The sequence below is a fragment of the Podarcis filfolensis genome (assembly GCF_964270895.1).
Source record: "Podarcis filfolensis genome assembly, chromosome: 3".
Lineage (NCBI taxonomy): Eukaryota > Metazoa > Chordata > Lepidosauria > Squamata > Lacertidae > Podarcis > Podarcis filfolensis.
Window position 1 is genome coordinate 51,205,580 of NC_139606.1, and position 14,489 is coordinate 51,220,068.

At 41.4% G+C, this 14,489-nt stretch overlaps 1 protein-coding gene across 3 annotated transcripts in view; it reads left to right on the forward strand.

The window, feature by feature from the left end:
• Window positions 1–14,187, forward strand: part of NR2E1 (nuclear receptor subfamily 2 group E member 1) — a 28,769-nt gene extending 14,582 nt beyond the window's left edge. For 2 of the 3 annotated variants that reach the window (XM_083608416.1, XM_083608415.1), the window contains exons 4-9: window positions 1,417–1,652; window positions 4,056–4,202; window positions 8,541–8,637; window positions 9,040–9,189; window positions 10,063–10,168; window positions 11,600–14,187. In XM_083608416.1, coding sequence (XP_083464542.1) covers window positions 1,417–1,652; window positions 4,056–4,202; window positions 8,541–8,637; window positions 9,040–9,189; window positions 10,063–10,168; window positions 11,600–11,762 — 899 coding nt within the window. In that variant the 3' untranslated portion in view covers window positions 11,763–14,187. The remainder of the gene's footprint in view (window positions 1–1,416; window positions 1,653–4,055; window positions 4,203–8,540; window positions 8,638–9,039; window positions 9,190–10,062; window positions 10,169–11,599) is intronic. The other variant, XM_083608417.1, reaches the window with a different exon arrangement.
• Window positions 14,188–14,489: the final 302 nt, after the last annotated feature.

Sequence of the window (14,489 nt, forward strand, 5' to 3'; positions counted from 1 at the left end):
AATCCAGCTGTCCCATCAAGCAAGCGATTGCTACTCACGGGGTATGCTTGTGCAAGTGCAGGTTTGCATTGGACGCTTCTACCTGCAGTCCAAAGATTTGCCTTTTCCATGCGCATATTGGTTATAGATGCCGCTGCACATAGGAGAGCCAACATCTTAATCAGTGATAGGGAGCCTTTGGATCTCCAGATGTTATTGGACTAGAAATCCTATCAGCCCTGACAGCTGGCCATTCTACTGGGAGCTGAAGCCCAAAGATATTTGGAAGGTCCCGGGTTTCCCATGCCTGATGAAAGTGGTGGGTGTAGAATGGCAGGGACAATATGCACCTGTGCATCTAGAGGAGCATCATCTAACTGATATTACATTATTGCTGCATTAGTGTTGATCAGGTTTGGGTTACCTTTGGCCTTCTAGATGTTGCTGAATTACAGCTCCTATCATCCCTGGCTTCCTGGGGCTGATGCAAGTTGCAGTTCAACAAGCTGTGGACGGCCAATTGTTCCCCACTGCTGGTAGATGAAAGTACATATCTTCATTTCCCTGAAGTTGTCCTGGAAATCAAACACTTCTTTTCTCCACGCTCTAAAATGGGGTTAGGATGCTTTACTTTTCCCTGTGTCAGGCAATTAATCTGAATTACAGCTACAAAAATAAGAGATTCTCTGCTGCTCATATCAAAGTTACAATAATCAATATATATTTGAATAATGACCACCCAAAAAGGAAAGCTGTCCATTTTTTTTGGTGATATTCCTGTTGTGGTTGTCTATATTGGAATTATGTTCATTTCCCTTTGAAGACTAGTGAGGCTGCTTAATTTGTCAGTTATTCAGTCTTGTAAGCAGCAAGTGTTTGTCTCTTTATGCTTTTTATGTTTCATGTGATCACTGAATATTTGAATCCTCCCTTAGTCATAATTTAAAATAGTTCCATATTACTGGGGATTTGACGCTGAATATTTGATCAGTTAGTTCACATTACTAGATGAAATTCAGCTCCTACCCTAAAACAAACTCTTTATTCCTTCCCACCTCATCCCACATCTTTAGTTCTGTAAAGATCCCTTGTCTAGCACATTATTTCTTTCCCTCAACATAGAATTGCTGTATGAGTTTCCTTCCTAGCCAAATTAATGTTTCACTTTCCTCACAGAAGTTACCGTATATCTTGTATTCAATTGCTCTTCACTCTCAAGAATTAGAACATATATGAGCATGTCATGACATCGCAGCAAGTCAACAAATAGTGAAGTGGTGCTTCAATATAGCAAACAACCACCAGAGTTTAGCGTCTTTATATATGATTAGAGATGTATCACACAGCAAGTTAATCCCATTAGAAGTTTTCAGTGGGCTTCGAAAATAATTTTTTCCAAATTCCAAGTAGCATGCTAATGCAGGTTTTTATTCTCAGCTGTTCAACATGAAAGGGGACCAAGAACTTCCACAATAAGGAAACAAGTCGCTCTGTATTTCAGAGGACACAAGGAGGATAATGGAGCCACGCCACATTTCCCCTCTGCAGCTCTACCTGCCCCAGCTTTCTTCACTGCTGTTACTCAGCTGGAACCTCACAATCTAGAACTGGCTGCAGTTTCTACAACATCTGAAAGGCAGACCTTGGTGGGTCTGGCTCAACCAACTCCAAAGGTCAGCTCCTTCTCCTTCTTGATTCAGGGGAAATGCATCATTATCCTGAGAGACTTTAGAAAAAGAAACCAGACCTTGTGATATTGGTATGGAATGAGGCCTCCTCAATCTGATTCCTCTTCATTTGGCTTGTGTAGCAATTACTTCCTGGTAAATTAATGATGCTATATTTGTGAAAGCAAGACTTTTGCACAATGCATTGGAGTAAAAATGAAGGAAGTCTCAGTGGTGTTTACTACTTCGGAAGCCTCTTCAGGATTGCAGCCTAAATCAATAATAAATTATTTACCGTATGTCTTAAAATATTATGCATATCGCAGAGTTAGATGATTGACATGTCTGGTGTACAATGCGGGAGTAAATTGGTCAAGCCATATGAACCATACTACATATTGGTTCCTTTTCAATGCTAGCAGTTATCCTGGTAGGTGTTCCAAATTGCCAGATAGTTCCAAAGTCATCAGAATGCCTTTAGGATGGAGCACAGATGCGTGGTCTTCATTCTTACTACTTATTCATTGACTGTATTTAATTAAAGTGTTTATATGCCATCCTCTCACAAAAGATCAGGGTGGTGTACAGCAATGTAAAAACCTTTAAAAGCAATGTGAACCCATAATTAAAATTGTTGAACCATATGATTGTCATGCTCAGTTTCCACCCATTAATGTATGGAGGAATAGTTTCACATGATGGCACTGCTGCAAACTTGTTGCTAGGGGCTCCAGCCCAGGCATAGGGCGTGGAATTCAAGGTACCACTATTACAAACGTTCCATCTGTGCAAGCATATCAGCTTGCAAAATAGAATCCCACCACTACCCCCCTGTGTGCTATTCTGGGGGTTTTCCTGACCCTGCGGGAACCAATTTCCTGGGGCACCTGGAGGAGGAGAGGGGAAAAGTTCCACCTTCTTGCCAAGTTAAATCAACATCCCTCACAAACTGAGTCAGGACTGAGAACCAGGATAGATGAGATGCCAATTAGAGGTTTTTTTGGGGGGGGACATAAAAGGGGGGACAATCTGTAATGGGACCAAGGGCTTAAATCTTTTGCCTCTTGCTGTGGTCCCAATCTGAATCAGCCCCCAACACTATTGGCTGGGATTTAAAAAAAAATTTGCTGCCTGCCATGTGAACATTTCAAGGTGCTACATATCAGAAAACATTTCAAGATGCTGTATATCATAACATATACAATTACATTTAGAATCAAGTTCAATCAAGCTGTCAGTGGAATGCTTAACATTCATCAGATAGCAAAGGCCGTGGTGAACAAAAACGTTTTACCTTGCAGTAAAAATGTTTCAGTCAGTGAGTGCCTTATTTCTGAGGGAGACATTTATTCTCTTGCATTTATATTCCACCTCTCTTCTTGTCATGGAATGCAAGCGGTTGTCAGGTGCTCCCCAATCCAGGCACCCATGAGACCCAAATCTGCTCAGCTTCACCAAGATGGTGGCCCCCTGTGCCTTCATGGGAAGCATTATAAGACACCCGCCAAACCTGAATTACCTTGCTTTGAGAAACGGAGTTTTACAAATACGTCAGGATGTCCCAGTTTTATTCTGACCAGTTTTAAACTGTTACAGTATTGACAGTGGAATCCAAATATTGGAAGTACTCACATCATACTTATTGCTGAAGTGATGGTTACGGACATTTCCCTCAAACACCATAATGTTTTCCCCCTGTAATCCATAACTGCCCATTTTGGCCCCAATTCATCTCTGAGGTCTGGACTACATATGCAGCAGAATAAGAGAAGGGGTGCATTTTTGAATGCTTCACCACATAAGAAAAATAAATCCCCTTGCAAGAGGAAAATGAGCACATCAGGGACAGAAAATCCAGCATGGTCCTTCCTCTGACTGTGCTAGTTTTTTACTTACAGGGAGAATGTTATGTCAGGAAGCATTTTAAAACACCCTTCACCTATAGTCTGGAATGGTAAAGTATATTCTACTAAAACTTCATTCTGTTGCACGTGTAGATTTAGTCTGAGCATCAACCTTCCTAAATACAGGACCCACTTACTATGCATGAAGTGTGAAAGGCAGGATGTGGTGCCATTTAAGCACATATTCAGTTCTTCAGTTTGACTTTTAATTGTGTATTGCCTTGATACTTGTCCAAACCAAACAAAATATTTACCACTCACCCTACCAAAATTGAGTATCTATGTAAATCAGCTGGGGGGGGGGTGGTATCTTAAGGTAGTTGGTTAAGCCAGTGGTTCCTAAAATCTCCCCCTACCATTTTTCTTCTTTCCTTTGTTTTGCTGATACCCTCCTTTGTAAGACCCAGATTCAATAATCAAGTACTTAAATAAGCAGCTCTTTGTCAAACATAAGCTCCTGCCTATTACCTTCTGAAATATTTTCCATGCAACCTTTTAATTTTAGTACCCACACGAAGTCAGTGGCACTCCCATGTATCTCTACGAAGTGGCTACTGAATCGGTTTGTGAGTCTGCGGCAAGGCTTCTCTTCATGAGCATCAAATGGGCTAAAAGTGTCCCTGCTTTTTCTACTCTATCATTACAAGATCAGGTAAGATTTATATAGAACTGGGGAGGGGGGGAGGAAATGACAACATTTCTCTTAAGCAGATTGCTCAGTATTGATTTAGGCCATGTGATTATCAGTGCTGTTTTTAGCCAAGTGATGGATTAAAACATATACTTCATCCAGTATATATCCAGTATAATTTAAAAGGTTCCTTTCCAGTTGCCTTCTATCATAGTATGAGTCTTGGCTTACTTAATTATATAAGATGAGCCTGCTGGATCAGGCCAGCAGCCCATCTAGTCCACCATCCTGTTCTCACAGTGGCCAACTGGATGCCTGTGAGACACCGGCAAGCAGAACCTAAGCAGAATAGCACCATCCGCTGCTGCTGCTGCTGCTGCGGTCTCCAGCAACCAGTATTCAGAAGCATAATGCCTCTGACAGTGGAGGCTGAGCAAAACCATTTGGTTAGTAGCTTCACCTTCATGAATTGCTTGAGTCACCTGCAGCTGATTGCAGAGCAAAACCCCTTCTGCAGAGCACCTGCTCTTTCTTTGTAGCACACCATGTACTGCAGTGAGTTGCTTGGTTGGAGTTTGTGGTTAATATTCCTGGCTTTTAGTAGGGAATTAGACTGGATTTATTTGTAAAGGGTTAGGTGGGTACAACATTCAGAACAATGGAGGGGGGAATAGTCAAAGCCATAGCATAACTGAAAACAAAGGCAATCATTATCACGAAAGGTTACCAAACACAGTTATAAGTCCCTGCCAATGTCACTTGCCTATTCTCTACAGTTTTATGTGGGGGGCAAGTCTTGGCAAGCCTCCATGGAAGGTGAAAGAGATCCACAATGGTGGGGACCATCAAAGAGAAAGCCTCGCTTAGGGTTGCCAGATGTCTGGAACTTCCCGGACATATACAGAATCAGCAGCAGTGTCTGGGCGAAAATCGGTAAAATGTCCAGGAAAATCTGGATGTACAACAGCCCATGTTGGCAGCTCAAAAATGGCATTTTATTTTTTGCAGTTTTGCCAAAACTATAAAAAAAGGTCAACAACTTTTCTGTCCAGATATTCACTGAAATATGGCAACCCTAGTCTTGCTTCATGTCTTAGTTCAGGGGTGTTCAGGCAGACGGCAGACGTGTTGCTTTTTAAAATCTTCAAGAAGCCCATAAGAGTTAATCAAACTGATTGTTTGGGTAATGCTTGCAGTTTATTGATGTTAGCACATTCCATTGCCACCCCAAAACCAACTTGGTTGGCAGAAACTCGCACATGATCCCTTGCAGGAAGGTGTGGGGCCTCCAGCAGACTGCCAACTCAATGGGGATTGCATGAAGGTGTCATTTTTTTATTTATTTCTGTGAGATGATTCCTCCAGGTGGGGGTATGCAGGAGTGCTGAGATTTGCATACTAAAGGTGGCTCCAAAAAGAGCATCTGGAAATGCAGAAACCATGTTAGCAACATATATGCCTCCACATGGAGCTAACATTTAATACAACTGACTTTTCCGTGTGATCTGTTGGAGCAAGAGTTCAGTGGTGCCCTGTGCACTCAAGGCAGACTATATGTGTTGGAGCCCCTAAGCATCTGAACTGTGGTGGTGTTACACTCATGCACTGTTGAAATCAGTGGGACTCTAGTTAGTCATGTGCCTCCCTTCTCCCACTGATGTCAGCAGAACTTAGGCTTGCATCAGGGCTTCAGCTACATTGATTCAGATTGGTATAGGAGTGGACTATGTTTCTCAAAGCCAGTGGTTCCCAATTGGTGGTCCAAGGACCCAAGGGGGACCATGTAACCCACCCGGGGGGGCCATGGCACCATTCACATAACAAACACTACCAGAGATTTCAAAAGTAGGGGGTCCATGGCTTGGCTTTTGAAAAACAGGGGGTCCACGGTACTTAGCTAATTTATATTTTTTTGATAGCCATATTCCCCCTCCCTAAACCCCCAAAAACCTGACTTGTTTTAAACTATGTCAACTTAAATTGAATGTGAGCAATAAGAGCATTAGCGATCCTAACTCCCATTGAATTAAAATGGTGCTTACCTTAAAGCAAGCAATCATCTCTCTGTTTCTTCCTGCCTTATGGAAAAGATTACATATTCCCCTAATTAAATTAGTTGCAATACCCCATCCTCCACATTCTCCCTTCCAGTGCAAATGCCCTGCCACCAGCATGGGTGACTTCTAATTAAGGCAAGGCTTCATTTGCTTTACCACAGAACTTTCTCCAAAGAACATACTAATTGAGGAACTGAGACCTAAAGGGGGAAGAAACTTTCTCAGAAATGAGAGTCCCATCAATATACAAGGAATGGCTTAGTGCAGATTAAAGTGATCACTGAACAGATCTCTGTAAAATAGGCCTATTATCCATGTCAGGAATCAGATTATCCTGTCATTTTAAATGAACTGGCTGCATATCTAACATTCAAAATTAAAGGCAAGTTGCATGAATTGTTACATGAAATTAATCCCTCTTTTAAAGCCCAAGGATTTCATTAACTGCACCATTATCCTCTCTGGGCTTTATAGACCAGACTGTGAGTTGCAAAGTTTCGGCTTACCCAAAATTCTGAACTGTGGATTCTTGTTTAGACATTTTTCTTCTGCTGTCCTCCCTCTTACATCAAATGCAAGTCATAGTTCCAATAATCACAGTCAGTAATGAAGGAGACAGAAAACAAAGAAGCTGTTCCTTATACTTAAATTATTCTGTTGTTTATAACTTAGTCATTTGCACCTTAATTTGGGAACAGCAAAGACTTTACTTGCCTACTGCACACCTCCTATTATCGTAGATGCTGCACTCAGCTATGGGGGAAGATGTTGCGGCATCTTCAGTGCCAAAGTAAGATTCAGCTGCCTGTCCAATTGGATTCTGTATGTGGAACAGGAATGCAGTGTCTGTCTTCTCCTTTGCCCCAGACGGCAAAATATTTTGGGCCAGCAGAGTGACTGGTCCTCAAAACACTGGAGATCGACTTTGTCAATATGGGAAGGTTGTCAAATTTTGAGTCTCAAGGAATCAGGAATCTCAAAGTAGATAGGAAGGTCACCTCTGGATAATCTTGCCTCCCCAAGGCTGGGAAACCTGTGAGTTTTGACCTTCTCCTGACCAGTGAAGAATGGGGTGGGGCTTCATACACAGCTGAGCAGCTTTGTAGCAGGTTAGCCAACATTACCACCACCTGGTGGCTGAATACCATCATTATCCATAGAAGTGGTTGTCAGTGAAACCATAGTAGGGTTGCCATATTTCAGAAAGTGAAAATGTGGACACTAAAGTAAAGTTACCAGATTATTTTTAATGAATCTGGGGACACTTTTCAACTTCCTACTAAGTAGATGGATTTGGTCAGGGGACTGATTTCTAAATCCGGGGACTGTCCCCGGGAAACGGGGACATCTGGTAACCTTACACAAAAGTTGTTGTGTGCCGGCATGGGCTGCCATACGTCTGGATTTTCCTGGAAATTTCAGCGGTTTCCCGACCGGATGCTGCTTAAGGGGGGCTTATGTCCAGGAAATTCCAGACAGCCCTATTGTATAGTAGGGAGAACAGCACCAAGGGATGCAGGAGGCCCAATTAATTACAATGTCTTCTGGTCCCTTTTGTCCAGTATTTGACAAGCTTTGTGTGGATCTATCCTGACAAAAGACTTGTGTAACACCAGCACTACCTGTGCAATCCATGCAACTGCTTTAGCCCAATGGGCCAGGCCTGTCCTGGAGAGAGAAGAAGGTACCTGGAACCACATGCAGCTACCTAAACAAACCCAAGGAGAAATGATTATCTGCAAACTCTATACAAATTATAATAAAACTTGTATGGTAGTCATTTGCTTCCCTAACCAGATCAATTTATTATATTACATTGGGACAAATGACTATAAGAAGGTTGCAAAAACAAAGAGGATGCTTGATTGTGGAAGTCAAATTCAGTCTGAAAAATAGGTGTGTCTCCTCCCCACCCCCCGTATTTTCAGTGATGGAAGAAAGAAAATAGCTTGGATGGACAATGTTCATTTTATATAAAGAGTAGCGCTTTTGTGCAACTTTCACATGTGGAGTGCAAGAAGAGCTTCATGTATTTTTGGTTTTATGCAGTACCTTACAGCTGAACCCATACCTTTCAAGCAGCACCCCAGCATTAAATAGGTGGCGTTTTATAATATCCATGGATGCTCTTAATCAAGATGAGAAAGCGAGAACTAAAATGTCCCCGGCAGGAGTGGGGATGGGAGAAAACAGCGCAGGCATTTTAAAGCCATTTCTAAAACAACAGAAATTTACATAGTGAAATTGTTTATCAATCTATAAATTATACACCATGTTATATCGTACCTCTATTGTATGACAGCTGATGCTTTTGGAAGATGCTTGGAGGGAACTGTTTGTTCTAGGAATAGCACAATGGGCCATTCCAGTTGATGCTAACACTCTACTGGCTGTATCTGGTAAGAATTGCACAATTTAATGACTTTGTTATAGAAATTACCATAAAAATACATTACTGAAAAAAAGGACAACATGTAAAGAATAACAAATCCCTTCCGAACAATAGAGTATACCTGTCATTTATAAATCTATATTTAAATGCAAATAATGTTGTTTTGTTGCATTCACGACTGCTTGCATTGTCATTTAAATGCAAATTACTGTGTTTGTTATCATCCAACAGAAGATTTCATACTAACTTTCCTACATTATAGTTAGTTTTGTGTTGAAGCGGATCTCAATGTAACAATGGAATAGCTATTGATACATGTGATTTTTATTTTAATTTTTTGCAGAAATCAATCCATAAAATACATTCAGATGACCTATTAGTGTATTTATTTCACATGTTTGTGTTCCAGGAATGAATGGAGACAACACAGATTCTCAAAAGCTGAATAAGATTATCTCAGAAATACAGGCTTTACAAGAGGTTGTGGCTAGATTTAGACAGCTTCGGTTAGATGCTACAGAATTTGCCTGTCTCAAATGCATCGTCACTTTTAAAGCTGGTAAGGGGAATATAAAAATAGCCTTTTGGGCATCTATCAGTAGGCTGTGCAGTGGCCAAGTATCCTACCTCCAATAGCAGATTACCAACGAACATCATAAATTAATGCTGTGGCCTGAAGGGCAGAGCCACTTCTCAGATGGGACACCCAGAAAATTCCAATATAAAATGAGTACCAATCCTTGTTCCTTGAGATGGGATCTTTTAAAATTCCTTGGAATACAGGGGGCTTTTTCAGGAAAGCAATTGTGTTCTCAGTTGCTGAAGAATTTAGCATATTGGTATCTTGATGAGTCTGAGCAATTGTGTATTGCAGAGACTACTGGGGGCAGACCTATAAACCCTTCAATAGCTTGGGTCCATCATACTTAAGAGTCATGTCCCCCTTTTCATCCTATTGTGAACTTTATGATTGACTAAGACTGGCCATCTAAATGCTGCCTTCCACACACCATATTTGGTGAGCATAAGCATTTGAAGATGGATTCCAGTATATTCTCAGCCCTTTAATGTTCACCAAGGCCCAAGCCTGAGTATCTTGTCAAAGGAAGTCCGCAAGGTTTTTATTTGGTTGGCCATTGGAGGTTGAAATGAAAACAAATAACAGTGTTGGTCTCATCTGTTTAATGCTGCTAACGGAAAATGTGACACCGCTTTACACTTATTAAAATTTGGAGGAGCTTTCAGGGTGGGACACATGTTGACAAACTGAAATTGTAGAATGTCATAAGCAGCGAAATGGAATCACCAAGATGTGCCTTCATGCTTGTAGGTGGTGCTATGGAGTTAAGTGGTGAAGTGTAACATTAGTTGGCATCGAGTTAATATTGACTGTTCTGATTAATAAGTGAAGAGTGGTCAATCTGCTTTTCAGTACCTACGCATAGCGGTTCTGAACTCAGAAGTTTTAGAAATGCTGCGGCCATTGCAGCTCTTCAAGATGAAGCTCAGCTCACCCTGAACAGCTACATTCATACTAGGTGAGGACACTAGATTTGAATACATTTTTTTCCCAAGCTCTTACTTTGCTGTACCTGCAGTAAGTTTATTCATCCCAGGCAAATAATTCAGATGAAAGGGGGAAGAGAAATAAAGGGCGTAATGTTTAATACCTGATGAGCAACAAAACGAATTTAAAACAACAACAGCACAGAAAGCTTCTCTCTCTTCACAATCAGATTACAGTCGTACCTTGGATCCCGAACGTCTTGCAAGTCAAACGTTTTGGCTCCCAAATGCCACAAACCCAGAAGTGACTGTTCCGGTCTGCGAACTGTTTTTGGAAGCCGAATGTCCAATGGGGCTTCCGCGGCTTCTGATTGGCTGCAAGAGCTTCCTGCAGCCAATCCAAAGCCACGCTTTGGTTTCCGAAGTCGAACAGACTTCCAGAACGGATTCCGTTCGACTTACAAGGTACAACTGTATTAGCATTTTTAAGACACTTTGCTTCTGTGAAGTGGCTTTTAATCTGTTGTGTAAATGAGAGCTGGCTTTAGCCTGGAATTTCAATCTTGTTGAGTTTTGGAATGCTTTCATGGGTGAAAATTTATATTTTTAGAATTTTGACTGATTTTTTTGTGGTGGGGGGGGAGCATGTTACATCATCAAAGTGTAGAATCAAGCTACAGTTCTGAAAGTAACCAATCCCACTGATTTCAAATGGGAGGACCTCATGGCTGCGCAGATATCTGAGCCAGTCCAGCATTCACTCCATCCACTATACTGGCAGTGGGCAGCAGATAAATTGAAATCTACAGGAAGATCTCTGGGATTTGTAGTAGGTTGGCACGGGTTTCCAATTCCTGATTTTCTGATATCAACAGCAAAAAAGCCCTCCCTCTCATTAGGCTGCTGAAACAAAGAAGGGGGACCAGTGGCGTAGCGTGGGGGGTGCAGGGGGGGCTGGCCGCACCGGGCGCAACATCTGGGGTTAGGGCAAATCCACGGGTTAGGGGGCACAAATCCACGGGTTAGGGGGCGCAAATCCACGGGTTAGGGGGCGCAAATTACTTGCCTTGCCCCAGGTGCTGACAACCCATGCTACGCCACTGAGGGGGACAGAATACTGGAATGGCATTGTGGGCAGAAAAGACTGGGGAGCAGTTCTGGTACTGCAAATTTCTGGGCTGATCGTTTGTTCAGAGGTGCCCATAACTTGTAATTCTAATGTGTATCTATCCCATGAGTTACTATTGTGTACATTAGTCTGATTGATTTCTAGTAAAAAAAAAAAAAAGATTCTACAAGCCTGAAGTCTGTCCACCTTTGCACTTTACCACATTCAGATTTCTTAAAGTATACTATTTTGTTGGCATTTTGATTGTTGGCTTTCACGAAGGCAATCAACAGCATAAAAACTATTATGAGTGTTATTTATATCCATAGCAATAACTCTCATGCTTGCCTTCCAGGTACCCCACACAGCCCTGTCGCTTCGGGAAACTCTTGTTGCTTTTGCCAGCTTTACGTTCGATTAGTCCCTCCACAATAGAAGAAGTATTTTTCAAAAAAACCATTGGCAATGTGCCAATCACAAGACTGCTTTCAGATATGTACAAATCCAGTGACATCTAGACTGACCTGGGGGGGAGCAAATGAGAATGATCAGGGTCACCATTTCTGAAGAACTTCTTGATCAATGGAGAACAAGCCTCAGCTAACAAACTCTACAAGAAGCTGGAGCCTGGAAACGTTTTAACCTAGTGACAAAATACACCCAATAGATATGGTTTTGCAGCCTTGAACAGAGCAACTTTGAGTCCTCGGGGATGTGGGTGGGGAAATACTGTGCTCCGCGGAAAAACCTGCTGTAGAATGAACTTGGCTGCTGCTTCTCCCAGTGGAGCCAATTCAGTTGTCATTCATAGTTAACAAAGGCTGTGCTAGTCTGCCATTTAGTTGGCAGATGTGACAAGGTAAAGAAGGTCCTTTAGGGTTGTTGTTTCTTCATACTTTGAAAAATGGGGTAACCAAACATTGTTCTGTCGTCATGTGTCATGAGGTGGCCTTCAAAAATGGTTTTTGTTTTTTTTTAAAGTAGCTTGTTTAAGTGAATGCTTTTTATATGAGAGGCAACACTGAATACCAGGTTATAGAAACATTTGCTTCATCTGTAACGTAATAATAAAAGTGGCCTTCATCATGGATTTTTAAGAAGTACGCCAGCAAATACCTTTTGAATTCAATAGGCTATGCCTCCTTGTTAAAAAAAACACACGAAGGGGTGGACTTCACGCCTAAGTCTGGCCAACATATCAGTTCAGATTACCATCTCAGACAAAAGAGCTTTAAATAAAAAGTTGTTTTTCTTTTCTTTTTAAAAAAATGCATGTTAAGCGAAGACTAAACAGCAAAACCAAATAAAAGAAAAAGGAGAGGATTGATACAGCGAACTAATAGCTGTCCCACTGGCATAGTGCTGAAACCAAAGGCAACGGTGGTCAAACTCTTTGTCAATGAGATGTGCAAAAAAGGTACCTGACTTATAATCAAAACAGTTTTGAACCATCTTACAATGAAAGAAAAGGATGGTTGATCAATACAAACCTAATACTCTAGCGGGTTTTTAGAAAAGTCCAGGTTCTAATAAAAGCCTCTCTCTCTCTCACCACTCCTCACACAACACACATATTATGAGCTGCTTAATTTGATGAGAATACACTTATGGAAATGTAGGGGGAATTAAAAGATAACTGCTGTACTTTTCAAGTTTTTATTTGTTTTAGGAACTAGCACTGAGAAAGGAGAACCAGCACTTGAAGTATCATAGAATGAGTAAAACTTCTCTTGTACAAAAATGGATTAACTGATTTGTGAAGTTAAGGTTGTACTCATTGTATTTACAAAGAATAAAAAATATATTAAGTTTAAAATGGTACGGCTTTTGATTAAACATGACTCCCCACTGATGGTGCAATTTCCAAGAAACAGGTAAAAAAATATAATGGGGTGAGTATACTGCTATGTTTTATTTAAAAGTGAACAGGTGTGGAGTACTTTGGCTCTCTGATGTTGCTGAACCACAGATCCCATCAGTCCCTATTAGCAACTGCCAGGGATGATGGGAGTTGCAGTTCAGCAACATATAGAGGGCCAAAGGTTACCTGCAGTTGCAGTAGCCCTACTGAGCAATTACTTGCACGAAGGGGCAACACAAGTCCCAAGGAGCTCTGCCTTTAGTCCTATTCCCCAGTCACACAGCTCCATCCCACATGCTCATGGCAACTGTGCGCAGCCTGCTACAGAAGGGTAGGCTCCCAGTACAATTTAGGACCTTATCACACAAGGTTGTAGATAGTACAGGAGGCTCACAGCAGCACCTCGGTGCTTAATGCTGCCCCTCCATGCTAAGTGTGCCTGGACACAAATGTCGCCTTAGAAGGTGAACAAGCAGCTACTGTCTAAGTTTCTCAAGTATATTTCAAAAAGATGCCTACAGCACCATTCTAACACCACTGGAATAGTTCCTTCAGAAGTAGTTCTTCTGCTCCACTAATTTCTATAGCTACCCACCAATAAGCATTACTTGAGCATCTCACATAGAAAATAGTAAATATGTAACTGTGATGAAAGTTAGTTGGGTCTCAGCTAGAGCTGCAGAGGAGTATGTACAAGAGAAGATTTAAAACTATCTAGAAAAACCATCTTAGCTCATACTGCTGAAATAAACTGGCATGCAAGACAGTATTATATACATAGTTTAATGAACCTGGAAGGCAAAGCTATTCATGGTAAGTCATGCTTTTTTTAAAAGTGTACTTATTCTGTCAGCTTTAGAGAAAAACCCCTTGTGGGGCCCTGCATTGACTTTATACTCCTCTTGAGCTGTCCTATTGTCTACGGCAAACAGAACCTTTGGGGGCAAATGCCCTCAAGGAATGGAGAAAGTTTTAGCGGTAAACCAGTGTTGGTCCTCATCTGGAATGGCACATGTTCTGGAGTGAAGCTCTGCTGCTGCTTTTTCATCAGAATTAAAGGAATGGCCAGGTATTGCTGCTTTTTTTAAAAAAATGTGAAGGGTTACTCCTGATTCCAACCCTACATGGGTTGCCTTTCTCCATGGAACACTTGATAGCTGTTAAAACACACACATCTGAGCTATTAAAATTTGGTTCACCATGTTGACAGAACCTACAGATTGGTTCCTTATGCTGTTAGATCCTAGGACATGGGAGTGTTGCAAAGGGATAGCTATGTTAACTTCAAGGAAATCATCGACATACTAATGGATGCAATTAATCGTTCAGATGCAGAAAACTCACATAGACTTCAGAGCTGTAGCATGATGATTCTAGCTTACCC